The following is a 25,902-nucleotide window of genomic DNA, read 5'->3' on the forward strand; positions in this document are numbered from 1 at the left end:
ACGTGACAGATATATAGAATTCCTCATGTTTTTGAAAAAACCAGTTACTGACAGCTGCTTTATTTGGGGGCAATTGTTCTGGACAATGCCTACCAATCTATTTGCTTTCTAACCACGTGATCTATCACAGACATGTAGATATTCTGATCTGATTAAGTCAGTCAATGGTAATGGAAATAAACATTGTTTACCACAGGATAGTGCTTTAATATCCGGCTAAGATAACCGTACCAAGTGACTTAGTCTCTAGACTCATATACACTTCCCATCTATTCTATTCAAAATAGTCTATGCTCAGACTAGAAAGCTCCACAACAAATCGCTTAAGACTCATTAAATTTTTGCAGGTCACCATCTATCAGCTAATAATGGTTGATGGTTGTCTCAAACTAGTTTTATTTCTCTACTTCAACCAAGAAAAATTGGCTATTGGTTCCCTTATCTCGAAATTTTTTTGTTCACAACAGTATAAGAATGTTTAAACGCCTTTCGTGGGTAGAAATGTTAGGGTAAAATCCAAACGAGATGCTGAAAGCAGGCTAAGAAACACACATACATAATTACCATACGTTTATTGTATTGAATTTGCATTTGCATTTGGTTTAAGGCAATAAGTTAAATTGATCTATTGGTGTCATTTGAGGTATCCAATCCTACGGTACAACTATGCGCACCCCAATTGTCCCTGACAAAATTTGGTTATCCCTAAGAGACCCGAAAGTAAAAGTATAAATAACCATATAACATATATGAATCACGGATTGAATAGTTGAAGGCTACTCGTAAGATGTATTACCTCGTGGACGAGTGAAATAGCGCAATGTCACATAACGTTTTATGATCTGATTGACCGGAATTAATATTGGTATAGATGTTAAGATTTGTAACAATAATGTTGCTTCTTTAGTGTAACAAATGACACCCAGAATCGATTTGTTACGCAATCCTATAAAAATGAACTTAAGAATGCGTTATTTTTTAAAACTGATCGACAGGGGATCAGTTTGTACCATTTGACTAGTCTGAAATAGGCAAAGGATGATTATCAATTTTTAGAAAAGAGGCAATTAAGAAAATAGCATAGGGTCATACATGGTTGACAATGAAAATTAAATTTCATTATAAATTATTATTAATATAAAAAAAAAAAGAGCGATTGTGAGGGAGGAGCGTAAATTAATGGTGTTGCTATTAAATTTCAGAAGGGAAGGGAATGGGGAATTGTATTATATAACTCTGTGCGTTTTCTTATGTACAAAAGGTTGAGTTATTTGTTGTATTAGAGATATCCATAAAATTAAGTAGTAGTGAAAGGAAGGGTGTTCAGGTATCAAAGGAAGGTGATTGTAGTACAACGTACGGGTGTTCTGCTTAGGTGATGCAGTTACACTGACCATCCATACAAAAACCAATCATGGTTGAGGACATGTCTTGACAGAGAGCATCGCAGGTTTCATGATCGTCATCTTCACACTGTCCAATCTCTGCTTTTTCTGTACAATAACATTTATCGAAAATACAGTTGCCTCGGCCTTGAACCATTTCTTGACATGCAAAAGCACAATCAGAGGAATCCCCCTGCACACCGCAGAGTCCATACTCGCTTAAATCCAAAGATTTTGTGCTTGCTTTATTGATAAATAAGGTGGCTACAACACATGAAATATAAAAGAATGTTGATGATCTCATGCTGTAAGGATATAAAAAGAGATAAAAAGTAAGAAAACAGGTATGGAAAAGTAAAAAGGAAATCAAGAAAAAAACCGCAACTGCACCTTTTTATATAAAAAAAAAATTACACCGACACGCGATATGGTTACGGATAAAGAATGGGTTGTCCCACTTATCTTGCTCTCGGTATTCTTTTTATATATTTGGGTAATTAATTACCTGTAATATAGGTAGATTATTGCATGACATCAACCATGAACTTAACCTTTATGTACATGTGTTTGCACGGATAAATGTCTATCTTTTTTTTTTAGAGCCTATACCTAATCTCGGTAATAGCATTAGGTTTGGGTCGAAAGCGGAAAGTACAATTCTAACCAATAAAAACAAAGAAATGCGAATGCCACTGGGTTTTTTTTTTTCACTATGGTGACACATTTCTAGACCTTCTAAAGTTTCTTTTAAACCATTGCTCCAAGGTAATTTATTAAATTGTCGCTCATGTATTGATAACACCACGTTATAAGCATGGTATTACTTTGCTTACCCTTAGATCATTTATTTAAAAAATAAAATAAAAATAAAAATTAAACGCCTATTTTTGTTGTTGATAACGTTACTACTTTTTGTACGCAATGAGACCAAAAAATAAAACAACATTTATTACAGAAAGTTGCAAATAATAATTAGCATTGGAACTAGTTTTAATAGGGGGATGGCAGAAACAGTTACACAATAGCAATACCAAGATTTCTGTACTCAGTGTTACCATAACACAACGTGAACTGACACCTTAAACGAGTAAAATTTTACAATTCCCAGGAAACTTTAAGAATTTCACGCTTCACCGTACTCTCACTTTCAAACACTTTTTCGTATTTCAACTTATCTCCTGATGCGTCTTTTGTCTTGGCTAATAGGTTACAGAAGGGTAAGATACCACCACCGACACCAAAATAGACAGTTTTAGCAGCAACATAACTATACAAAAAAGGTCAAAAATTATTTTTGTTTAATAAATTTTTATAGTTACCAAACACCGTCAGGTTTCTTGAGAGCCTTTTGAAATACATTGATCAAATCGGGTAAGGCGTGTTCAGCATAAATCGTCTCAGATGTAACAATCATATCATATTTTTCTTGATCGACGTTCAATTGTTCCTAATTTATAATTTTTTTTTTAATTCACGATTTTGTCCTTTTATAGGCCTTTTTTTTATGTTTTTGTAACCTACAGGTAAAGAGCTCCAATCACCAACAAATGCCCTGGTACGTTCAGACACTAACTTTAACATGGCTGGGATCTTATCAGAAGGAATTTCAGCCTCCACATCACATGTGTTTACATCTTCTTCGATACGCTTTTCATCCTCATCATCTTCCTCCTCTTCAGAATCCTCTTCTTCGGATGATGAGCTCTCTTCTTCAACCACTTCTTCAACATTAGAAGATGGTTCCTGAACAGTTAAAACGGTGTTTAAAAGAATATTTGGTATAGTGATGTAGCGAATAACTTGGTCATTATAGTCCTGCACATCAACACGGTTGGTATGACTACGATCTAAAAGATACAAGGAGGGGAGCGATGAACCACAACCAAGCTATCCCATTTATCAATATATTTTCTCTTAAATATTCCTTTGTCCATGCTTTTATTACCTCTAATACTTTTTTGTTTGTGACTTGGTCCTCAGGTAATCCAGACAAGTATTGAACCATATCAATGGAACACTCCCAAGTCTTAAACCCACCTTCATACACACCTTTAATCAAATCAGAGTTTCCGCTCAAGTTCAACATGGAAACAACATCCTTATCAGCATTTTCATCCACTAAATTGTCTTGCTCCGCCATTTGAAACTTGACATCGGCTAATGTACGCTTATAAAGGGGTTTCTCAACGCTGGGTACTTGAAGAATATCACCTTGAATGACACTGGGTAAAGGGGAAGACTAAATTATGGTTAGTACGGCTTTTTATTTATTTATTATAAACGGTTAACATACAAGAATGTCATATTCTTGGCTAGGAAGCTTATTGACACTATTGGACTCATCGATGCTCAAGTCGTTAAGACTTGTTTCTAATTGTTGATTCTCTTCATTATCTTCGAGATCTAAATCTTCATTCTGTAATACAAAAAGTTATTCTATGTTTCTGTTACTGCAAATCAGTTTATTCGTACGGTAAAGTTAAACTTGAAGGCCATTGTTTACTGCTTGTTGAATAGTGTTACAGCAGAATTCCGTATTTTTTTTCATCTTTTATTGTGACCGCAGTTTAAACTTTCCTGTCAAAGTATGGAAAACAAGCCACCTTTTTAATTTTTCAAATGCACCTTTTCTCTTCAACACTGCTTGTATTATAGGCAGTGCTGCTGATAAATGTTTTCAAGTCCTATCATGTTGGCTCGGCTTTTAAACAATAAATAGTCTCTACCAAACTTCTTGGTCTTGTGCTCATGTAGATCTGTATATCTATCGTTTTTTGAGCAAGGCAAACAAGGATGATATTCGTATCAACAGGTGAAAGTGGTAGCGACGATAAAGTGATCTTAAATGAGACAGACACTTAATCTGTGGTTCTTTCACTTTCAAACTTACCTCTAATGCCTACAGCTAATTACTTTTCAATTCTATCAAGTCTCACTCATTAATTACACAAGCTGACTCTTTTAATCGTAATCCATTAGCAAAGTCATTGTTATTCTAGGATGAAAATATGCAAAATGAGCCTTCAAAATTTATAAAGACAAATATTATCTTTTTGTTAATTATGATACACACTTTCAATTTTTTCTATTGAGAAGAATACGACCTATCATTCCAAAACAGTGGACCCGCCCCTTTTACGTGCGTTAGTGCGATGTTTTGACTGAATTGCGGCAAAGGCCTGTTAAAGATAAGGAGAGAATGCATAATCATTATCAAAAGGTATCCGCACCTGATCCCTATCTCCCATCTTTTTTGCTTCTCGTCTAAACTGTTACTAGAGCGTTAAAGGAGCTTCAAAATAATTTTGATCTATGCGCTAGGTTTAAACTCAGGCCCAACTGTGGCCCTAACGGCAACAACGACATCATAAACAATAACAAACCATTATTAGCACAAAGGGTAAAAACCGTTTCCATCCATCTTTTCGTTTTCTTTTTGATGTTGTAATTTATTAGTTGGCCTAAGTAGGATCAATTGGAAAATTTTAACATTTGGTATTGCGCATTTCTTTTCGCATCAGATTGTTTTCTCATCTTCGAACCAACAATAAATTAAAGATTTATCTGCAATCAAAACAACCTGCGAATAGACCTGTTTTATAATTTGTGTCGAAGTTGTGGGTACAACTTTTTGGTCCTTTTTTTATTTTTATTTTCTTTGATTTATTTTACTTGCAGTTACAAAACAAGGCTTACATGCGTTAACGTCTCCTTTCCATTCTCCCCCCCCCCCTTTTTTTTTTTTTTTTTTTTTTATCTGGTAAATGTTTTCTTTACCGTGAACTAGTGATAGAAAAATAGCTCATTCATGCAAATTCTAAGGATTACGATATGGACACAACGTCAGTCTCATAATGGGCAAACGACCCTTCAAGCTGTGATTGAAAATATTAATTTTTTTTGGGTGGCTTATCTAAATTTTTACGCAAATTTTTTTTTACATACATTGGGGCAAGAGAGGTGAACTGCTGCTACCTTCTCTTTTTCGCTTTCGTCGATTTTAAAAATGTAATTCTTCAGATGAGCTTCCAAAAGTGAATAACGATACTAACGTACAACTACCAAAAAACAGGGTCAGTTTGCTTGTTCAAAAGCGTCTCGCTGCTTCCGTCCTCAAGTGTGGTCAACGTAAGATCTGGCTCGATCCCAATGAGGTCAACGAGATCTCCAACGCCAACTCTCGTAAGTTAAATGCAATGTTTGGTTTAATGTATGTATTGTTAACCCCATTTGTAATATAGGTGCCAACATTCGTAAGCTCGTCAAGGACGGACTTATCATCCGTAAGCCCGAGGTCTCTCAATCTCGTTTCCGTGTTCTCGTCCGTGCTGCTGCCAAGCGTAACGGTCGTCATATGGGTCACGGTAAGAGAAAGGGTACTGCCGATGCTCGTATGTCCAGCCAAGTTATCTGGATGAGACGTATGCGTGTCCTCCGTCGTCTTCTTGCCAAGTACAGAGAAGCCGGTAAGATCGATAAGCATCTTTACCATCATCTTTACCTTAAGTCCAAGGGTAACGGTTTCAAGAACAAGCGTGTCCTCATGGAGCATATCCACAAGGCCAAGGCTGAGAAGGTTCGTGCCAAGACCCTCGCTGAACAAGCTGATGTTCTCCGTGCCAAGAACAAGGCCGTCCGTGAGCGTCGTGCCAACAAGAAGGTCGAGAAGCTCGAAGCTCGTCAATAAATCTCCTCTTCTTTCTTTAAAAATTAAACGTATAATAAAAAAAGTTTATTTTGGACAGTAATACTAAATGTAATGAATAATTGCCCATATAATTAACACAGTAAGGATCATACCACCATAGAATATCCATTTATCCTGTGCTGATCTTCTTTCAATATAACGAATCGTATTTTGAGATACTCCTAAATAATTAGCTGTGTCCAGTATCTTCTTTTGTGTTTTCTATAATACCAAGTACGTTAATATTTATCGCTAAACCTTTCCATATTTTTAGTTTACCTTTAAAATGCTATGTTGATCTGTCAGGTTTTCCAATAATGTTTGTGCTTGTCCAATAAACTCATCCAATTGTGAATCCGTATTTCTTGCAAATGATTGTTCACGAATTGCAAATTCATCTCGAGATAAAGGCTGATATGGATGTTCTGGCTATTACATTTATAAACTAAGTGAACAACTTGATATTGCATAGTAGATTTGCTTTTGTTTACCATATTAGAATTAAGTCTGTTCGATCTTCTTAATAAACTATCTCTGTTTTGGTCATTCTGTACTATCTCTTGTTGTTTCTTAGTAGCTTCAAATCTAAGCTTCATGTCCTGTAAATCGTGTCTGAATTTCCCAACTCGCCTAGAACGAAACTCGTCAGTTTCTTTTTTAACACGTTCTCTCATTTTCTGTAGTTTACGTTAAGGCTGTTTCCTTTTTTACTTCAATTAGTTCCCTCTTGGCCAAGCTCTCATAGTCATCAATATGTCTTTGCAAAGCATTAAAAGATGCAGAGATTTGTCCTGAATCATTCAAATGTTAATTGGATCCTCTTTTCACTGCAAGATGACAAAAACCCTTTACCTTGTAAACCAGCCGAGACGTCTTGCCCTGATTGAAATTCTACATGTTTAAAAATAGATGTTTAAGTTACGTTCTGCATAAACATCTACTGTTCGTATATGACTTTACTGTCCAAGTCTTTTTGAAGCGCATGACTCTGCTTCAAAGCAGTGTTATATAAGGAATTCATTGGTTAAATTGTATTAAAAAATAAAATAATAATAAAAGGAATAAAGGGGGTTAGAGGAAAGGTTTATATTATATGGTGCGGACTGTTAACCCATGACACACAAAACATATTTCATGATTTATTCATTACGCGTAAATAAAGGGTTGCCGATCTACCTTGCTTGCATTTTTTAACACACAAGACAAACCAATGTTTGATTTTAAACGCTAATGTTTGTCTTGACATTAATCCTACAGCCTTTTTTTTAAAAAAGTATGTAACATGTGCAACGTGTATTTATATCGTTGGTTCGACTAATAAGTTTTGACATTGTAATTTAACAATATCTTCACACACATATATATACAGTCGATGACATAAACCATACATCTAGTTATACTTATATAAATGCATGTATTTTTCTTAGACATTTGAGTGTAGCTGTTCGACTGGCAAACTTACCGTAAATACGCCGCATTAATAAAGTTTTGGAATAAATATGCTACCTGCCAAGCTTAACAAGTGAATCATCTTTATTATCCCATTTATAAACAAGACTAATAAGACACTCTGTAACACCTAATACATACCATTTTTATCCATTTAATATCTATTTTGCCTTGTGTATTTCTTTGCATGTATTCTTTACAGATGCCAATTTAAAAAAGATCAAATGACTGGAATTGTATCGGATGTTTAAATGAAAATATGTTACACTAAATGTCACGTTTGCTTGATTAACAACAATTTGGGAATAAGGTTTACAAGCAAAGCAGTTGATAGAACATTGTAACATTTCTATTTGTAAAATGTGACAACATTGACTATATAAATAACTAAAATATCCACACTGTTGTCAAAGAAAGAACAAATGTGCCTTGTAAGGCACACGGTATTTTATTTTTAAATGTCCGAGACTAGTATGCCAGTGGCTTATTGGTTGACAGGCGGGAAAGTTGGTGGCTTATACACATTATTTGTTTACAGTCACACCAGCCGAGAAAAAAAAAAGGTTCGAAATTTATAATTGATAAAAAAACATCACTTTTTTCTTTACTTGTCGAAAAAGAAAAAATAAAAAGATGACTAAATACGTTATTGTTTCTGGTGGTGTTATCTCTGGTATTGGTAAAGGTGTTATTGCTTCCAGTACTGGTACCCTTTTAAAGAGTTTAGGTCTTCGTGTGACAGCTATCAAAATCGATCCTTACCTTAACATTGATGCTGGTCTTATGAGTCCTTTGGACCACGGTAAGGATAAGAGAGAGAGATAGAGAGAGAGAGAGAGAGATAGTTTAAGAGGTGATATTAATAATGTTTGTAGGTGAGGTCTTTGTCTTGAATGATGGTGGTGAAGTCGATTTGGATTTGGGTAACTACGAACGTTTCCTTGATGTTGAATTAAGCCGTATCAACAACATTACAACCGGTAAAATCTACAGTGAAGTTATTGAAAAGGAGCGTAAGGGTGATTACCTCGGTAAGACTGTCCAAGTTGTTCCTCATGTCACCGATGCTATCCAAAGCTGGGTTGAACGTGTTGCTGACTTACCTATTGACGGTGAGAAGCCTGATGTTGTCATTATTGAGTTAGGTGGTACCGTCGGTGATATTGAGTCTGCTCCCTTTGTTGAAGCTATGCGTCAGTTCCAATTCCGTGTTGGTCATGACAACTTCTGTCTCATTCACGTTTCTTTGGTACCTGTTGTCGGTTCTGTTGGTGAACAAAAGACCAAGCCTACTCAAATGAGTATTCGTGATCTCCGTGGTGCTGGTCTTACTCCTGATCTCATTGCTTGTCGTTCTTCCAAGATTCTCGATCCCAGTGTTGCTGCCAAAATCTCCATGTTCTGTCATGTTGCTCCTGAACAAGTTTTGGCTGTTCATGACGTCGACTCTGTCTATCACGTTCCTATTTTAATGCGTGAACATGGTGTCATTGACTTTTTCCGTCGTCGTCTTAACTTGGATGCTCTTCAAATCAGTGATGAACGTCGTTTAGTCGGTGAAGAATTATGGACCAAATGGACAACTTTAGCTGGAAGTTACGTTGATATTCATGACAATGTGACTATTGCTCTTGTTGGTAAATATACCAACCTCCACGATTCTTATATCTCTGTCTATAAGGCACTTGAACATGCTTCTCTCAACTGTAAGCGTAAGCTTAAAATCAACTGGATTGAAGCTACTGATTTAGAAAATGATACTCTCGAATCCGATTCCGCAAAGTTCCACGAAGCCTGGAAGTTATTATGTGCCTCTGATGGTGTGATTGTTCCTGGTGGTTTCGGTGGTCGTGGTATCGAGGGTATGATTTTGGCTGCCAAGTGGGCTCGTGAGAACAAGATGCCTTATTTAGGTATCTGTTTGGGTATGCAAATCGCTGTTATCGAGTTCGCTCGTAATGCATGTGGTATGGCTGAAGCTCATTCATCCGAAATGAACCCTAACACACCTACACCTGTCGTTATTGATATGCCCGAGATCTCCAAGACTCATATGGGTGGTACCATGCGTTTAGGTATTCGTCCTACTGTTTTCCAACCTGGAAGTGAAAACTCTCGTGTTCGTAAATTATATGGCTCTAAGCAATCTGTTGATGAACGTCATCGTCATCGTTATGAAGTCAACCCTGAATATATTGGTACTTTCGAAAAGAACGGTCTTCAATTTGTTGGTAAGGATACAACTGGCCAACGTATGGAGATCGTTGAAATGGATGATCATCCTTATTTTGTCGGTTGTCAATATCATCCTGAATACCTTACTCGTCCTTTGAACCCTTGTCCTCTCTTCCGAGGTCTCATCTTGGCTGCTGTAGGTCAACTCGATGCTTCCTTGTAAATAATACAACCCAACCACTCTTTTCTCCAAAAAAATTAACACCACTAGATTTACATATTAAAAAACAAACACCCCCCAACACTCTTCCATTTTTATTTAGATATTTAGATATATTTTTCTAATCATTTTAAACATATTTACCATTTCCCCCACCCGTTTTTTCATTTTCCTTTTAAAAATTCAATAAAAAGAAAACCACCTCACTAAAGTATATACACATAACAAATCATTTATTCTTCCATATCGTCATCACCTTCTTCTGTTAAAATTGAGGGACTCACTAATTCGATGGCCTTGAGGATGTTCTCCTGTGTAATCTCTAGTAATTTTTGTTTCAGCGATAAAAGTCCTGCTTTTCGAATCACGGCTTGAAGATCCGCACCTGTGTAACCCTCCGTTTTAACTGCAATAGCCTCTAAATCCACATTAGACTCTAATTTCGTCTTTAGCTTCAATACCTGAAGAATCTGCACTCGCTCATCAACATTAGGAGCCCCCACATACACTAACCGGTCCAATCTCCCAGGTCGTAAAATAGAGCTATCGATAGATTCAGGATGATTCGTGGCACCTAGTAGAATCACACTTTGATCCACCTTATCCAAATGATCAATTTCGATCAAGAATTGTGAAATGAGCTACATAACATTGGGTCACTATTTATCACAAACAAGATATAGGTGGTATAAATGCATACCTTTCTTCCAACATCACCAGCGCTTTCTCTCGAAGAAAAGATGGCTTCCAATTCATCCAAAAATATGACACATGGACTACAACGTATAGCTGTTTGAAATATTCTTGAGACAGCCTTTTCTGACTCCCCTACTTCGCCCTTAATAAGATCGGGTATACTGACAGGCAAGAAATTGGCTGATGATTCGGTCGCCACGGCCTTTGCCAACAAAGTCTTACCGGTACCTGGAGGTCCAAATAACAACACACCTTTGGAGGGACGGATACCCAACCTTTTATATGCATCTGCATGTTTATAAACCCAAACCGCTGATTCCTCTAATGCATTCTTTGCAGCCACTAACCCACCAATATCTACCCAACGAACAGGATCGGGTTTTTCTGCCATGGCTGAGCTTTGTAAACCGCTCACTTTCACATCATCAAACGTATTATCAAAATTGGCAATCCCCACTAGAAAAAAAATAGGTTGAACATACTTTCTAACTCTGTCTATTGTATTTTTACCTGTATTCAAATTTTGACATAAAGCATCCTCCTCTGCTAATCTACACCATTGAGCAATATCCGCTGCTACAAACGCGTGTGCCCTAGAGGACAATAACTTGATATCCTTTTCATTTAACAAATTGTGTGCAAAGAACTTGCTTTCATATAGATGGTTCATCATATAAAATCTCTCGTCCGGTGTGGGTATTTGTAAATGAATTTCATCCTGGAATAAAGTGCGAATATTCAAAGCAATGTGTTCGGGTCGTCGACTCGTTGCAATCACCATAATTTTGTCCCCCTTCAACAATGTGTTCAAAATGGCCATCAGTTCCATATCCTGTGAATCTTGGCCATGGCGAGGAAAAAATAAGTCCAAGTCTTCAATCAAGACGAGGCATGGGTCGGGTGTGGCGGTGGCCTTCCAAATTAAACGCTTAAAGCCTTTACTCAATTGTCCACGATAATTTGCTGCCAAGTCGCCAAGAATAGCGACATGAATTGTTGTCTTGTAGATTTCTGCTAAGTGGGATACAATGTACGATTTTCCTACTCCCGAATCGCCTTTTAAAAGTACTGTTGCTGCCGATTCATGGTGCTGAAAAGTCAATTGAAACGCTTGATCTAATCTAACGGGGCCATTCAAAATTTCAGTATAGATCCATGCCCAGGCAATAATGGAGCGACGATCTCGTTACCTTGCGCCTTCCTCTCCAAAACAAAGTGAAGCATAATTTGACATGGTGTGAGAGTAGAAAAAAAAAGTGTTTTTTTTTAAAAAAAAACAAAAATAATCAGACCGCGTTTCTATGTTTATTTTAAATGTTTATTGACAAGTGATAGGCTCATTGACAGGATCAATGGTATCATCATCCGCTAAACTTGTGGAGTATATATAATCATTCATCACATCATCCACATCATATTGTACGCGCTCCTTTCTTCTTAATTGACCCTTGGTTTTCTTTGTATGCTTGCCAACGAATTTGGGTCTTTCAATACCCTTTAATAAAGGATTGACGGCATAAGTACCCGCAGAAGAAGCATCTTCTTGCTTAGGTGTTTTAGATAGACTCATCATTTTTACGGGTTCTTCCTCATCAGAAGAAGAATATTCCACATCCTGCATCTTGACTTGTTTTGTCTGGACATCAATAGTCATCACCTTACGTTTACTACTATCTCCTTTACGTTCCACACGTCTCAAATTCGATTGTTGTTTCTTAATCAATAAAGCTCTCTCCTGTGGCGACAACCAAAAATTAGCTTGATCTGTGGGTAATTCAAAATCGGTTGCTTGATCAATCACTGTACTTCTTTGTGCACTAGTTCTTTGGAACTCCAGTAACTTTTCCTTATGCTCCTCTGCCTTTAATCTGTTTTCATCATCTTCATATTGAGAAGTATAAATACTACCACCCACTTTGGATGAATAGGCAGGCATACCACCACCAGCCGGTACTTTTTTCACTGATTGAGTTTGTGGTTGTTTCTTGTCTGATCGCTTCTTTTTAGCCTCTGCGATTAATGCAATCTGTTGTTCCTTGGATAAGACAGGCGCCTGACAAAACGTACAAGGACCCACGCCTTCAGCAGTACAAATGATCTTACCACAACTTAAGCAGTTCGGTGCTGCAGTTAATAAAGGATGCTTGGTTGCCTGACATTGACATGGCTTTCGTTTTTTACCGGGCTTCTCGGCTTTAATATCCAATTCCTTTAATGCATCTTCGAGGGTCATTTCATTCTTGACCTTCTTCTTTTCTTTTTTAATAGCTGCTTGTTTGTTTTCAGTAGGAAAAGCTGCCGCTCTTAAATCGTTGGTTTGTGCTTTATTCTTTCCCTTTTTCGATTTCTTTAGGCTATTGGAAAGAATTAGTTTAAAATAATGAAGGCATGGCCTAATATCTCTTTATCGTGGCTTACCCCGCAAAATATTCGTCTTCTTTTTTATATTGTACGTTGATGTTGGCTGGCCACATGGATTCATAAGGTTGCTCATTGGTCGGTAGAGAAGGAAACACACCCTCAGACTGTGAATTGGGAATGGAGGAAGTGGAAGGCGATGCTGTCTGCTTGGGTGTAATTTTAGGTGCTTTCACATGTTTTTCTACAACGACAGGTTTGGGTGGAAACCTACGAGCTACGAATTCCTGAATAAAGCCAAGTGCTTCCTCAGTTGTACCCACCATGCCCTTATTCGTTTATTGTAAGTTCTCTTTTTTTTTTTTCGTAATCGAACGAGAGAATTCTTACCATGAGTTCGTCTGCTAATGCATCAGGTGTTTGAGAGGTCATCAAGTAAGGCAGAATTTGAGTCTTCAAAGTCTCGGGGTCAAACCCCAAGAAGACGCTTAATTTGTCTGTAGCCCAACTTTCGAGTGACATGTGTAGTTTGTAAAAGAAGTTTTTATTTTATTTTCGGCGTTCCGACTGATGAGTGCCATTTTATCTTTTTTTTTTTTCCTTGCGTCATATCAATTTTTTGCTGCGGTCGTCGTCGTGTTAATCCTTTCAGCTTTAAAGACTGTCTCGTGAAACACCTCAAGGACGTCTCTTGCTTTAATGGTGATTGCGTCTCCCATTCTGTTAAAGTCAACCAGTCTTGACTTACTAATTATTGTGTGGAAGGGTGTATTATGTGAATATTAAGAGTCCTTTAATACATAAATGCGTACACTTGAATACAAGTACAATAACTATCTACACCACACTTATTTATAAATGTATATCTTTGAGAGTGTCTACCTTGTAAAGTTTCGGACACCACTATATCAAGATAAAATACCGTATTATTTTAATAAGATTCATTGTAAAATGTTATCACCATGTATTGATTTGAGAAAAAAACAGTTTTAATTCAGTGATTTTAAGAATGTGAGCTAACAGGCCATTGTATGCATGCTATCTTGTTTAGATTTACATCTATAAAATTTAATTGAGTAAGTCTGTCTAAATACTCCCAATGTTTGTTCAAATTAATATGAGGCTAGAGTTTTCATCATAATAATAGCGATGAATTGACATCAGACGCTTAAAGTGTCACTATGGACTGAATTTCAAAAGATCTGAGGCCGAAATGAGCATGAATATCCATAAAAAACTTGTTCGCCGTAATACTATTACCATTTCTAGGGTATAACTAACCTGTCTTGCAACAGTATAACCCCACATCACGTTCCCAATTAGTTAGTGGGCAATTCAACGCTACGTCTGTATAATTAGCTTGCTTCTTTTAACATTTCGAAGTATACATGGGCTTTATTGGCGTGATAGTTTCTCTACTAAGTATATGATGTAAGGTTTGCTACAAGCCATTGGAGAGTATGTTTATCCGCAAAATATGAGTATACTAAGAACGTTTGATGTCAGACTAAAGCTTCATAAATTTGCTGAATGTTAAAGAATAAGAAAAATGAGTGAAGTCTGGTTGAAAGTCCTTTAAAAAAAATGAGCCTCAAGTATGCAGCGCGCTTTCAACGTGCCTCACGTATAAGAAGCGTGATAGAAGAAATTATTAGTTTGTTAACTTCTTAGTAAAAAATTTATAACGCGTTAAAATATCTATACTTTATCTTTGCTAATTTAAGTGATATTAAATTTCCAGTCTAACTCAAATTACTGTCTTTAGCAGTTTCAGTTTCTGTTCGTCAGTGTTAAAAAAATACAAAGCCAATAATGCTAAAAGGCCCAAATGATGGAGAAAACTTAGCACTTTCTTACCTAGTTAATACTATCTATTATCTTTCGAAGACATCTTTGATGACAAAAAAACATTCATCGACTGACCGAAATTTCTTGAAGTATAAGTGATTTTGCATTTTGAATGTTTAATCGCCGGTTAGATAAAAGTTGTTTTGCATACCTCGAAATTAATTGCGGCGGGTACATACGAAAATTACAAATTCTTAAGTATTGGCAAAGGGCAACAGGTTTATGTTATATTTGAAACAACTCGAAAATTTTATTTTTTTTAGTTTTGGTTAATAAAATTCGGTTAAGAAAGGGTAATATGCTATTATCTTGTATGAATGAAAAAGTGGGATGTGTAGCAAAGACAAGAGAGAAAAAATTATTTACAAAAGATGAGCGGTACGGAAGTTCTCACCAGCGTAGATACAACGATCAGCACCGAGCTCTTCTTCAATACGGAGGAGTTGGTTATATTTAGCAAGACGCTCGGAACGACAAGGAGCACCAGTCTTGATTTGACCAGTACGGAGACCGACAACGAGATCAGCAATGGTGGTATCTTCAGTTTCACCGGAACGATGACTGACCATGACACCCCAACCAGCAGCTTGAGAATCTAAAGAAGCTTGGATGGATTCAGTGACAGTACCGATTTGGTTAACCTTGAGCAAGAGAGCGTTACAGGCCTTCTTCTCAATGGCAGTGGCAATACGCTTAGGGTTAGTAACCAAAAGATCATCACCAACGAGTTGGAACTCGGATTCGGCTTCTAAGTGAGACCAAGCCTCCCAATCATCTTGATCGAAAGCATCTTCGATGGAAACAACTATAATGGAAGAGTCAGTTTAAATAATTCACGGGGCAATGGAAACACAAAAGAGTGTTATACAAGAAAAAAAAACTTACTAGGATACTTTTCAGCGAAAGACTTGTAGAGAGCAGTAAGCTCCTTACCGTCGAGCCACTTGGACTTATCAGAGTTGGGGTTCTTGAAATCAAGATCGTACTTGCCTTCCTTATAGAATTCGGAAGCAGCACAATCCATACCAATCTTGACCTTACCAGTGTAACCAGCCTTCTCAATGGCTTGAACCAAAAGTTCGAGACCTTCCTCGTTCTTTTGAATGTTAGGGGCAAAACCACCTTCATCACCAACGTTGGTGGCATCAAGACCGTACTTGCCCTTGATAACACCTTGGAGGTTATGGTAGACTTCAGTACCGATCTTCATGGCTTCCTTGAAGGACTTAGCACCAGTGGGGAGAATCATGAATTCTTGCATAGCAAGCTTGTTACCGGCGTGAGAACCACCGTTGATGACATTGAAAGCAGGGACGGGAAGAACAAAAGGCTTCTTGGTACCAGCAAGGTCAGCAAAGTGAATGTAAAGAGGGACACCCTTGTGACCAGCAGCAGCCTTAGCGACAGCAAGAGAGACACCAAGGATGGCGTTGGCACCGAGCTTACCCTTGTTGGGAGTACCATCAAGGTCAATGAGGAATTGATCAACGGCCTTTTGGTCGGTAACGGCAATCTTGGATTCGATCAAAGCAGGACCAATGACGTCGATAACGTTGGCAACAGCCTTAAGGACACCTATCATGATTAACCCAGTTAGCATATATTTTTTATTTAAAAACGCGTCATTTATTAACTTTACCCTTTCCCATATAAGAAGACTTATCACCATCACGGAGCTCAACGGCCTCGTGGATACCAGTAGAGGCACCGGAGGGGACAGCGGCACGGAAGATACCCTTAGCAGTGGTGACTTCGACTTCAACAGTGGGGTTACCACGAGAATCAAAGATTTGACGAGCGTGAACGTTAGTAACAGTAGACATATTTAAAAAATAAATTGAATAAAGAAGAAAAAGAATAAAAACCTGAAAAAAATCAAAGCATTTATATATTTTTTTAATTTTGTAGATACGATCAAACTTTCACGCGACAGTCACCAAAGGACCCAAACCCATGCCTTGAATGGGAAAAAAAATCTCTGCATCAATCTATTGAATTACTCCGCCCCAAAGTTTTTTTTTTTATTTCGTGTAATAACCTTTTAGACGAGATGTTTACGCCCAAACACATAGCGTGTGAATAAACGTTTCACTTTGAAAAAAACAAAAAATGGAATGGATCCTCTTTTGATTAACTCATTGGGTTTTCAAATCCAAAGCAAATCGCGTTTGTATGTAAAAGCACATAAATTTATCTACGATAACGATCACTATGAACCATTTGTTAGAGTGATGCAGAGCCAATCATATGATTTTATCTTTGACAAGATCAGAACCCCGAAATGAATCGTTTTTCACTCAAATCGTTCTGGAAAAGGCAAAGCAAAGTCACCCGGGTCTCATTACAATGTCCGCCGTTCGTCATCATTTTGACGACTGATTCCCACTCTTTTAATCAGATTACAGGTTTCTGGTACGGCTTTTTGGTACGACTCCGAAATAGATTTGGCACACCTTTTTTTTTGGAATACTATCTGCTTTATCAAACGGGTTACTCTTGATATTGCTCTTTATTTTAACCAGCATTCTTTGACCGGGTTTAAAAGATAAGAGTAAGGAAGCATGAACAAAGATTTATACCCTCTCATATATTAGCATCAACAACAAATACAGAATGGTGAATCCTACATTATCCACTACTATAAAGAACCTCTTTTTTTCGTGCCTATCAAGTGCTTCCATTGTTGCTTCCAAAAACTTGACAATATGATATGCCGCGCTTCCCTTTTTAAAGGATTTTTCTTCTCAGGGTTTTTTGCTTTACTTTGACATGAAAGATATAAAAAAGTCTAATTCTTATTTTTTGGTGTCAGGGTTTGCATACTCTTGTTAAAGCTTTTCTGAACCCGTCTTTGTTAAAGGATCAAATTTGATAAATTGACTGCGCGAAGTCACGCAATTCATCCAACGATACTGGTATTAGCATCTTGCTTGGATCAAGCTTACCCTCCTGTCATATGCGTATGAGGAAAAACTTATTAATATAAAAGATGTTATCAATACAGTCAACAATTACATGGATATCACGATTAACAAGTTATTTCCGTCATTTGCCAGTCGGTGGAAAATAAAGAAAGCGTTACTGTTTAATACACCTGTATCAAGAAAAAGAAAAAACTGCTAGACACAGAAACAAGCATACGTTTAAAATACGTGTTTGTATCAAAAAATGAATACTTGGGTATAATCATTGTTCGGATTTAGTTCAGCAATGCATTGGACTGACCCTCTCTTTTATCGTTTAAGACAAGGTAGCGAAGTCCATTGTAAGCTATATACCAGAATACCAAAGCCATTTCAGGGACTTAAAAGAAGAGGGCTATTGTATCATTGCGTATGCACGCAAGTCTAAAGGTAAAAAAGAAGAGGAAATTAGATTACGCTTTTACCGAACATGGTCGATTCGTTGTCAGTACATACTATTACTGAAACGCATTCTATTTTAAGTAAAGGCTTATGGATGATTATCTCATCAAATTAAATGGGCCATTCAAGCCCAGTAAAACGTTGAAAAAAAATCAAGCGTCCCAATTAAGATTAAAAAGTAGTACTATTTGTTCTGTTTTTAAAAAATAAGCAAATAATGGCATGATACGCTTTTTGTTTACATTGGATACACGCGAAACCGTCTAGCCTTAAACTGACAAACCCATGCACATCGCTTGTTATATTATCGATAACGCCATCTTGCGTGCTGTAAAATACTACAAACCAGCTATTAGTATCTTTAATTGTTTATTTCAGCATTAAGTAGTAATCAAGGGGATGTACACGCTGTTTATGATAAATGGGCCTATCCTCCTAAGAAAGTATGCTCGAAATTTAAGCTATTACGCGCTTTTAAAGTAATATTAGCAGTCCCAACATCGCATTAAAAAAAATTACAATACGGGGTCGTCTGGCCTGCCCCCTTGGCTCCCTTCTATTATTTGTGTAAAATGAGTCAGTTGTTAAAGAATGTCATTCCAAAGACGGGACGACAGGTAACCCGCTTAGGTTTTGGTAGCTACCGTGTCTCTCAGCCGCTTCATGCCGAAGCATTAACTGCTGCATTAGAAGGAGGAGTGAATATTATCGATACAGGAAACAATTTTGAAAATGGTATACATGGTTATAGTGTGCGGCATGGATATGAAAATAAATAAATAATAATTAAAAAAAGGTGGTAGTGAAAGATTGATTGGTAACACATTAGATTCTCTGTTAAAAAAAGGAAAATTATCACGAGAGGTACGTGAACAATCCTATTAAACTGAGTGTCTTTGTGTGTAAATATTTACTGGATTTCCCCATAGTCAATTACACTTGTTACAAAATCAGGTTATTTGGGTGCAGCGGATATTGAGCCTTTTAATGCAAATGAGGATTATGTTCAATTGACAGAAAAAAGCTTTCATTCTATCAGTCCTCGAGTTCTGGAAAAACAGATTGAGTCTTCACTCGAACGATTAAAGACCGATAAACTCGATATATTCATGATCAATTCCCCTGAACGAATGATGTTTTCCAAGAACAGAGTAAAAGTGCATACAAAAACAGAGTGAAAGGAAGATACTCATGATGTTTTTTATTTTCAAAAAAAAATTGTAGAGATACACATCATCACAGTTGTACAAGGACTTATCTCTGAGTTTTCTTTATCTTGATGGTCTTGTAAAAAGTGGTACGTCGTGCAAAGAAAAGATTACAATCAGATTACTGATCTTTTTTTTTGGTGACCAACAGGCACCATTGGCGGTTATGGCGTATGCTCTAATACGCTAGCATTACCTGCAGCAGCTGATCATATCTCGTTAACGGATATTATCAAGACCTGTCCAAACCCATCTAACTTTGTTGCGGCACAAGTTCCCTTTAACTTGTTTGAGCGCGAAGCAGTTGTTGCCAGTGAAAATGATGAAAGAAGAACCGTAGCTGAAATTGCAAAAGTAAGGTAAATCCCTTTGATGTCTTTAGTAGAATCACAGAAATAGCTCACCCAGTTCAAAAAGGAAAACGACATATACTTAATGACAAACCGACCTTTAAACGCTATTGCCCATGGTCAAATTCGTGTATTAACCAACCATGAGTTGGGAGCAAATGGAAAAGGACCAGGTAAGAAGAAAAGAATTTTCCAAAAATTCGGGACTAACTCTATTTCCAGCCGAGCACGAAATTATGTCAAAAATGCAAGCTTCATTTGAAAAGGTTGCTAAATTAGAATCGGACGTCATGTCAGAATGTAAGTTGAAATATACTGTTATCATATTTTATTCTGACAAGTACATGACAGTGCCCGTAGAGGAGGAAGCTTTAACTGCTAAATTTGTGTGGGGCCAAGTCCTGTCCGAGAATTTGGCTCGTTTATCCCAAAATCATTTCGCAACAAGACACTATTTAAACAACCAGGTTTTGCCTGCACTCCAAAAAGATCTTGAGCACCTTGATCATTTCGCTACTGAATTGCAAAATGATCAAGAATTAGCCGCTTATCAACATTGGATCGAGGACTATAGAAACGTATGTTTATTTTAACTTTTCAAAATTTTATAACTCATCCGTTCTTTATCTAGTCCGTCACCTCATTAACAAAAGATATCGTGGATTACGCATACATTGATACCCTTCGTAAAAACAATGAACTGGATCGTATCTTATGCGCCCTGTCTCCCACCTTGAAAGATACACCCAAAGATGCTTATTCTCCACTTTCCATAAAGGCCCTTCGATTCCTATTGTCACACACAGAGGTAGGTACTGTCTTTACTGGCATGAGAGATCCCACCTATGTGAAGGACGCTCTTTTTGCAGCAAAGCAAGAATTAATCGATGAGGAGGATATCGATGATGTATGGCGTTGTCCCATCTTTAATTAGTTATTTTGTTTGTGTTGTAATAATAAACAGGCCATTTTTTTATGCAAAATATTCTGTGTGACAATCCCTTTACTTATTGTACAAAAAGTACCATCATCTATTTAAAAAGGTAAGCGGCCATTCATACTGTTACTCTGGTGCCAATATAATGTGAAATATACCCAGGATATGCCTTGTGCAATACGATGGGGTCTGTCAACCGGTATATAATAGGTTGACGGATAAAAACGTAGCTTATTGTTTGGTTTATTAAGAACGAGCAGCATGAAATAGAAAAGTATTGCCTTATCGTATAACTTGAATAGGGTGTCTCCCCTGTTGTCTATGTATTTTTTTGTAGTCTAATATTATCTGAATATTCGCATTTAAATCTGTAGTAATGAGATCAGCATAGAAACCATGTACCCATAGTTGAGGACTATTTTAAAAAAAATGATTTAATTCTTTTATTTTTAAGTGCCTTGTGGCACCCAAGTTTTTTTTTTGAAAAAAAGAGATTTTGAATGATGTTTTTATTATAGAAAGTTAAAAAAAAAGTTTTCTATAATGGATTTGATTGTTTTTTTAAAAATAAAAGCAATGGTTTATTTATTACTGGAGGTTTTGAAACTGGTTTAGTTTAGGGGTTGTCAATAAATGTATTAGGTGTGTCTTTGTACCGTGCAGGACAGTTGTCATCACGACACAACCCGCGTAATTGTGGCTTTGATCTGCCACTACATGAAAATGTATCCTTACAAACGAAACAAGTTCTATGTGATCTTTTCATCTTTTTCAGTTGAGGGCTTGTTTCTATTTGATTTACAACAACTGGAGAATTAGGCCGAGAATCAGACGGAAGGAGAATACGAGGTGAAGCGGCGTGGATTGTCTGTAAATTTACACGACTCGATACAATCGGTGACAAAGTTAAAATGGGTCTTGGCGAGGGAAGCAAATGCCGCTCATGATGTTGTGTAGTCGAAGAAGAACAGTTGTTTGGAAGAATACTTTTTTGTTGACTAGAATAATGATTTATAGGTGTAGGAGCTTTTAAAGCTGTGACAGGGTTCATTATTCTGCTGGATTGAATCAATGCATTCTTGACGGTGTTGCGGATATTCTCCTTTAGTAACGTCGTATTAGTAGACACACTTGCTTCTATCCGTTTGTTATGATAGAGCTTTATATGCTCTGGTGTTTTATAGTATATTTTGACACCATCAGCAAACGAGGACCATAGTTTAGTGAAAGCATCGAAATCAGGAATTTTACTAAGTCTATTAAAAAACAATTCTTCTTTTCTAGTTGAAATCAGCTTATTATATAATACTACTTCTTCTTTTGTATGAATTGGTACTACTGCAAAGAGGGTGTGTTGTCTGTTTGCTAGATAACGATAGACAAAATTTTGAGCTGAGTACCCTGGCTTCGAAAATTGACAATAGGTAAAATAAGCTTAACTGCAGCAATTTTTGCTTAACCATTTCTGTTGAAAGATGTTCCGAAACCTAGCTTTCTAAGCTTGGCTTCATGGCATACATGGTCAAAAAAGACGTATCCAGGGCTGTTATACCAAACGTTTCCATAAAGTCGACCGGAAGCTTTTCAATATGGTGAATCGAGTAATTCTTTACAGGATTGTGACCAAGGTAGAGTCTCATCATATTTATACCTTGTATGACCCAAGGACTGTAATGGCTTTTATGCATTATACCTTCCCTGTTTCTAGCGCTAACCTACATGTTAAATACGTTAGTATTTAAAAGAAGTGTTTATCAAACAGAAAATAAAGTACCTCGCTCGATATTATGTTACAATCTAAAATCAACCAGAACTGAATCAGTAAGACGAGGACCAGTGTTATTTGACGACAATTTCCTTTTTCCTTGAACAATTTTCCAAGATCTATGAGACCCTTCGAATCTACAGCATAGCCTTTTCTTAAACGTAAAAAGTCCCCACCTACATTTTTTCCTACTTCTTCAATCTGGTCACACTCTAAAAGTTGCTTGAGACTTCTGGGAAAGTCTGCTTCAGAGAAATCAGATGTTCGAAAAAAATACACTTGATTTTCATAACAAATCTGTACAAGTGACACCTCGTTCATAGCAACCTCCGTTCTTCTAGGTCTGGTATTGAATGTAGCGTGATTTCTTGCCACCCATTCACAATCGAAACCAACATAGATGGGAGTCGACGTGTTTATTCCATTAATTATATTCTGGCAGGCGTCATTAATGTCTTCTACGTTGGAATACACGAGCACTTTCATCATTTCAGGGATCTTCAAATCTTCTAATTCCATATCCTGCTCTGAGTTGAAAATTAAATCTGTCTGGGATGTAGTAAATCTGCTAACATTTTCTAATAAGCTTGGCAATACACCCTCCAAAAAATTACGAACACTATTTACGCTGTCAGTGTATAATAGTGAAGGTATTTTATAGCCATTCAACTCGTAAGATTTGGACAATAATTTGAAGGGTGCTGAAAGATGTGTCAGAGCCTTTGGAGGAGCCATCAACTGCATCCTTATCTCCTCATATTCGTTCAGGCATGTGTACAATGCGGAAAAAGTGGGTTCGCCATTGATTTTTCCCATATGATCGGCTACTTTGAAGGAATGGTCACCTTTGAAAACCGTGTCGTCCAAAGACATCATTTGCCAGTCTGACTGGGGCCGAATTTGGTCGATCATAGACGAGTAAACATAGCTCAAGTATGAAGGAGAAGATACATCATGATCATTATATTTTTGTTTGTACGAGAATGCAGAAAATTCGGAAAGTTTATCATTTACACCAGTAGATTTCGTCAACAAAGAAGTTACGGCAAGATGTCTTTTCTTATTGCAGATAACATTGCAGTGCTGGGGACCTAAGGTAACATGGTCTTCCGCGTGCATATCTCTCAAAATATTGGAAAGGCACACTGGACCCACTGAGTTTTGGAAAAGTGGCCGAATCTTTTGATATTCCAGACTTATGGGTGAAAAGAGCAAATAATTAGCTTGCCATCTGAATAAATTATCAATCTGCTTTCTTTTTACGACCAGCGTTATGACCGCTCTTATTGTTCCGTCCAATCGGTCGGCTACACGTATTTTTACAAGGTGTATGCACTAAATCTGAAAGGGCTTTATGCCATGTATAGACCCCTGACAGTGTTTAAACCCATTGGATTGCATCGCATTCCCAACCATCAAAGATTATCAGATCTAAAACTATTCTGATCTTGCTACATATTCTTGCTAAATTTAATTGGTTTTTGACTTGGGTTAGATATGATCAATATGTACAGTGTTCACGGCACCAATTTGCCAATTTACGTCAACTCAACCAAATTGCGCAAAAATAAAAATCTATATGCGTGGTTATTCACTGTTTATTTTGTTGTAGTTTACAAAGGAATCTCGTTCAGACAGTCTTTAAATACTTTTTGCGAATGCAGTGCAAAATTACGTAGATGATTTCTGGGAGCTTGTCTGCATGCTTCAGTAATTCTTGTTTTAAGATCTTCCGTATTTCTGAACTGGCTACGTCTTACTTTTCCTTTTATAATTGCCCAAAATTGTTCAATAGGATTAAGCTCAGGGGAATAAAGAGGAAGGTAAACACATTTATATCCTCTACTTTCGATTAGTTGGCTCAGCTCACCGTTTTTCCCATGAATTGGAGAATTATCCATGACCATGTAAAACCCTTTCAACTGGGGGCACTTGTCCATGTCATCCATAGTTTTTTTTTATGAAGTTGGTATAATGACCTGGATTTGTTACTCCATGTGTTTTTGCTTTTCGACTTTTATTCTTTTTTGGCGTGAATTTTTATATTAACAACACTTTGTGTTGAAATCGCTCCGATGCAGATAGTATGACCAATTTGGATGAATCTATATAAACCCGTTTTAATACATATCACAAAGCTTCAGATTAGTAAGATGATAACTTACTGTTAGCGCAACAAATCCATCTGCACTGTTGTAAACTAACGTCATTGTAATGACTGTAACTTATAATCCTATCACCTAAAAAACTCGGAAGTTTTTACGATCAGAATTATTAGTGCATTTTCATAAAGAACGCCTTGAAAAAGATGACAATATTAATCTGCCGACTACCTGGAACCATGCAACAGCAAAAGTAACAAACTCTACTGAGAAACATGGACGGGGGTTGGGTTGCGGCCAGGGACAGCTACCAAAGTCGCCACAGATCGAGCAGAGCAGCCAAGTCCATACTTTATATAAACCCTCAATATGGAGAGGCGGGGTCACCTTACGGCCAAGCTCCGTCTTTCAAATGCAAAAAAAAAAAAATAAAAAAAAAATCGTTTACAAATGTATGAATATCACCTTTGGTTTGAGATTAGGCAAGGGAGATCTAAAAAAAAAGCGCACCTCAGCCTTATCGTCTAGTTGCATAGTTATTAATTGCGACTCAATGAATAGCTTTTTTATGGAGAAAGTGGTAGGTGAAAATCTCAACCAATTAAATAGTATGTACTAAGCCTTACTGCATTAATCTGCTTTTGTATAATTATTTCATGCCGATTAGCTGCCCTCTTATTTTATTTACGTCGTCAGTGTTCGTGTTATTTAAATGATCTTTTCTGTAATTTTAAAAGCTGATCATGAATAACAACACTCTGAACTATCAAGTGCCAGAAAGTTCTGCTATCAAATGCCCCTCTTATTTTAAATCTACCCCAATAAGCAGATGGAGTGTTCATGATTACACGCTACACGCACATCTTGAAAGCCCTTGTGTGAAAAAGGCTGGAAAATTCTCAGAACAATTCTACAACGCACTCGAAACTATCAAAAATAGTAATGAAACTCCCAGTGAAGTTAAGCGCTTACTAAATTCGATTATACCAAAAGTAAATGCATAATATTAGCAAAAACTTACATTTACATATTCACTAACAAAATCGTTCCCTCATTCAGATGAAAACTTCCAAGCCCAAAAAAAAACTGCTCAAGTTAGCATTAGAAACAAATACTCTCAATGTGCTGTATCGAACTCAGGAAATGCAAGCCTTGTTCTTAATTCATTAGCGTCAAACTAGAATTCAGAATCAAGTGCTTCAAATATATCAGAAAATACAGCTGCGCAAAGCAAGATGCCAGCGCTAAACAAAGGAAAGAGAAAAGCCACTGAGATTGAAGAAGGTAGGGAAATACAGATCCCTGTACCGCCTGACGGCTCTGATGCGATGGACAGCCTCTTTAACAATCCTCTTTC

At 37.1% G+C, this 25,902-nt stretch overlaps 10 protein-coding genes across 10 annotated transcripts; 4 read left to right on the forward strand and 6 right to left on the reverse strand.

Moving 5' to 3' along the window:
• Positions 1-970: 970 nt before the first annotated feature.
• Positions 971-1,741, reverse strand: EV154DRAFT_506820 (uncharacterized protein). The gene has a single exon (XM_051601336.1). It carries the CDS (start codon positions 1,687-1,689, stop codon positions 1,372-1,374), a length of 318 nt encoding a protein of 105 aa, XP_051458312.1. The 5' UTR covers positions 1,690-1,741; the 3' UTR covers positions 971-1,371.
• A 959-nt stretch (positions 1,742-2,700) lies between these two features.
• On the reverse strand, positions 2,701-3,881 carry EV154DRAFT_419709 (uncharacterized protein; the record flags this gene model as incomplete). Its single annotated transcript, XM_051595908.1, has 5 exons — positions 2,701-2,832; positions 2,907-3,272; positions 3,331-3,624; positions 3,679-3,801; positions 3,858-3,881. 5 exons carry the CDS (start codon positions 3,879-3,881, stop codon positions 2,701-2,703), a joined length of 939 nt encoding a protein of 312 aa, XP_051458313.1.
• A 1,486-nt stretch (positions 3,882-5,367) lies between these two features.
• EV154DRAFT_442443 (ribosomal protein L19e-domain-containing protein) lies at positions 5,368-6,133 on the forward strand. The gene is made up of 3 exons (XM_051596988.1): positions 5,368-5,393; positions 5,458-5,567; positions 5,627-6,133. Coding segments are annotated over exons 1-3 (558 nt in total). The 5' UTR covers positions 5,368-5,391; the 3' UTR covers positions 6,073-6,133.
• EV154DRAFT_506831 (uncharacterized protein) lies at positions 6,096-7,134 on the reverse strand. The gene is made up of 6 exons (XM_051601337.1): positions 7,033-7,134; positions 6,925-6,963; positions 6,761-6,863; positions 6,564-6,702; positions 6,352-6,501; positions 6,096-6,294 (listed from the first exon to the last, which is right to left on the reverse strand). The coding sequence occupies exons 1-6, from the start codon at positions 7,091-7,093 to the stop codon at positions 6,136-6,138; spliced, it is 651 nt and encodes a 216-aa protein (XP_051458315.1). The 5' UTR covers positions 7,094-7,134; the 3' UTR covers positions 6,096-6,135.
• A 1,020-nt stretch (positions 7,135-8,154) lies between these two features.
• On the forward strand, positions 8,155-9,919 carry EV154DRAFT_562939 (CTP synthase; the record flags this gene model as incomplete). Its single annotated transcript, XM_051605752.1, has 2 exons — positions 8,155-8,323; positions 8,397-9,919. The coding sequence occupies 2 exons, from the start codon at positions 8,155-8,157 to the stop codon at positions 9,917-9,919; spliced, it is 1,692 nt and encodes a 563-aa protein (XP_051458316.1).
• A 230-nt stretch (positions 9,920-10,149) lies between these two features.
• EV154DRAFT_562940 (P-loop containing nucleoside triphosphate hydrolase protein) lies at positions 10,150-11,846 on the reverse strand (the record flags this gene model as incomplete). Its single annotated transcript, XM_051605753.1, has 4 exons — positions 10,150-10,557; positions 10,617-11,068; positions 11,123-11,733; positions 11,803-11,846. The coding sequence occupies 4 exons, from the start codon at positions 11,844-11,846 to the stop codon at positions 10,150-10,152; spliced, it is 1,515 nt and encodes a 504-aa protein (XP_051458317.1).
• Positions 11,847-11,852: 6 nt separating this feature from the next.
• EV154DRAFT_506836 (putative zinc finger motif, C2HC5-type-domain-containing protein) lies at positions 11,853-13,530 on the reverse strand. The gene is made up of 3 exons (XM_051601338.1): positions 13,361-13,530; positions 13,031-13,299; positions 11,853-12,966 (listed from the first exon to the last, which is right to left on the reverse strand). Exons 1-3 carry the CDS (start codon positions 13,490-13,492, stop codon positions 11,931-11,933), a joined length of 1,437 nt encoding a protein of 478 aa, XP_051458318.1. The 5' UTR covers positions 13,493-13,530; the 3' UTR covers positions 11,853-11,930.
• Positions 13,531-15,037: 1,507 nt separating this feature from the next.
• Positions 15,038-16,661, reverse strand: EV154DRAFT_602177 (enolase). Its single transcript, XM_051607273.1, has 3 exons — positions 16,458-16,661; positions 15,704-16,393; positions 15,038-15,623 (listed from the first exon to the last, which is right to left on the reverse strand). The coding sequence occupies exons 1-3, from the start codon at positions 16,639-16,641 to the stop codon at positions 15,181-15,183; spliced, it is 1,317 nt and encodes a 438-aa protein (XP_051458319.1). The 5' UTR covers positions 16,642-16,661; the 3' UTR covers positions 15,038-15,180.
• Positions 16,662-18,062: 1,401 nt separating this feature from the next.
• On the forward strand, positions 18,063-18,212 carry EV154DRAFT_390161 (uncharacterized protein; the record flags this gene model as incomplete). The annotated part of the gene is made up of 1 exon (XM_051595102.1): positions 18,063-18,212. A coding segment is annotated over one exon (150 nt), but the record flags the coding sequence as incomplete, so codon positions are not given.
• A 543-nt stretch (positions 18,213-18,755) lies between these two features.
• Positions 18,756-20,675, forward strand: EV154DRAFT_562943 (NADP-dependent oxidoreductase domain-containing protein; the record flags this gene model as incomplete). Its single annotated transcript, XM_051605754.1, has 9 exons — positions 18,756-18,918; positions 18,980-19,047; positions 19,113-19,334; positions 19,408-19,480; positions 19,543-19,745; positions 19,809-19,914; positions 19,964-20,041; positions 20,093-20,319; positions 20,373-20,675. The coding sequence occupies 9 exons, from the start codon at positions 18,756-18,758 to the stop codon at positions 20,673-20,675; spliced, it is 1,443 nt and encodes a 480-aa protein (XP_051458321.1).
• Positions 20,676-25,902: the final 5,227 nt, after the last annotated feature.

Source organism: Mucor mucedo (assembly GCF_025094135.1).
Source record: "Mucor mucedo strain NRRL 3635 chromosome Unknown EV154scaffold_39, whole genome shotgun sequence".
NCBI lineage: Eukaryota > Fungi > Mucoromycota > Mucoromycetes > Mucorales > Mucoraceae > Mucor > Mucor mucedo.

What these genes read in the sequence shown, in the direction of transcription:
- EV154DRAFT_506831 (XM_051601337.1), bottom strand. Translation starts at nt 7,093, where the DNA reads ATGAATTCCTTATATAACACTGCTTTGAAGCAGAGTCATGCGCTTCAA. An exon ending in GCTTCAAAAAGACTTGGACA is followed by an intron (nt 6,964 to 7,032) that starts GTAAAGTCATAT and finishes TTAAACATGTAG; the next exon opens with AATTTCAATCAGGGCAAGAC. An exon ending in CGTCTCGGCTGGTTTACAAG is followed by an intron (nt 6,864 to 6,924) that starts GTAAAGGGTTTT and finishes TGAATGATTCAG; the next exon opens with GACAAATCTCTGCATCTTTT.
- EV154DRAFT_506820 (XM_051601336.1), bottom strand. Translation starts at nt 1,689, where the DNA reads ATGAGATCATCAACATTCTTTTATATTTCATGTGTTGTAGCCACCTTA.
- EV154DRAFT_442443 (XM_051596988.1), top strand. An exon ending in GATCTCCAACGCCAACTCTC is followed by an intron (nt 5,568 to 5,626) that starts GTAAGTTAAATG and finishes TTTGTAATATAG; the next exon opens with GTGCCAACATTCGTAAGCTC.
- EV154DRAFT_602177 (XM_051607273.1), bottom strand. Translation starts at nt 16,641, where the DNA reads ATGTCTACTGTTACTAACGTTCACGCTCGTCAAATCTTTGATTCTCGT. An exon ending in GTCTTCTTATATGGGAAAGG is followed by an intron (nt 16,394 to 16,457) that starts GTAAAGTTAATA and finishes TAATCATGATAG; the next exon opens with GTGTCCTTAAGGCTGTTGCC. An exon ending in TTTCGCTGAAAAGTATCCTA is followed by an intron (nt 15,624 to 15,703) that starts GTAAGTTTTTTT and finishes CTTCCATTATAG; the next exon opens with TTGTTTCCATCGAAGATGCT.
- EV154DRAFT_506836 (XM_051601338.1), bottom strand. Translation starts at nt 13,492, where the DNA reads ATGTCACTCGAAAGTTGGGCTACAGACAAATTAAGCGTCTTCTTGGGG. An exon ending in CATTAGCAGACGAACTCATG is followed by an intron (nt 13,300 to 13,360) that starts GTAAGAATTCTC and finishes TAAACGAATAAG; the next exon opens with GGCATGGTGGGTACAACTGA. An exon ending in GAAGACGAATATTTTGCGGG is followed by an intron (nt 12,967 to 13,030) that starts GTAAGCCACGAT and finishes TCTTTCCAATAG; the next exon opens with CCTAAAGAAATCGAAAAAGG.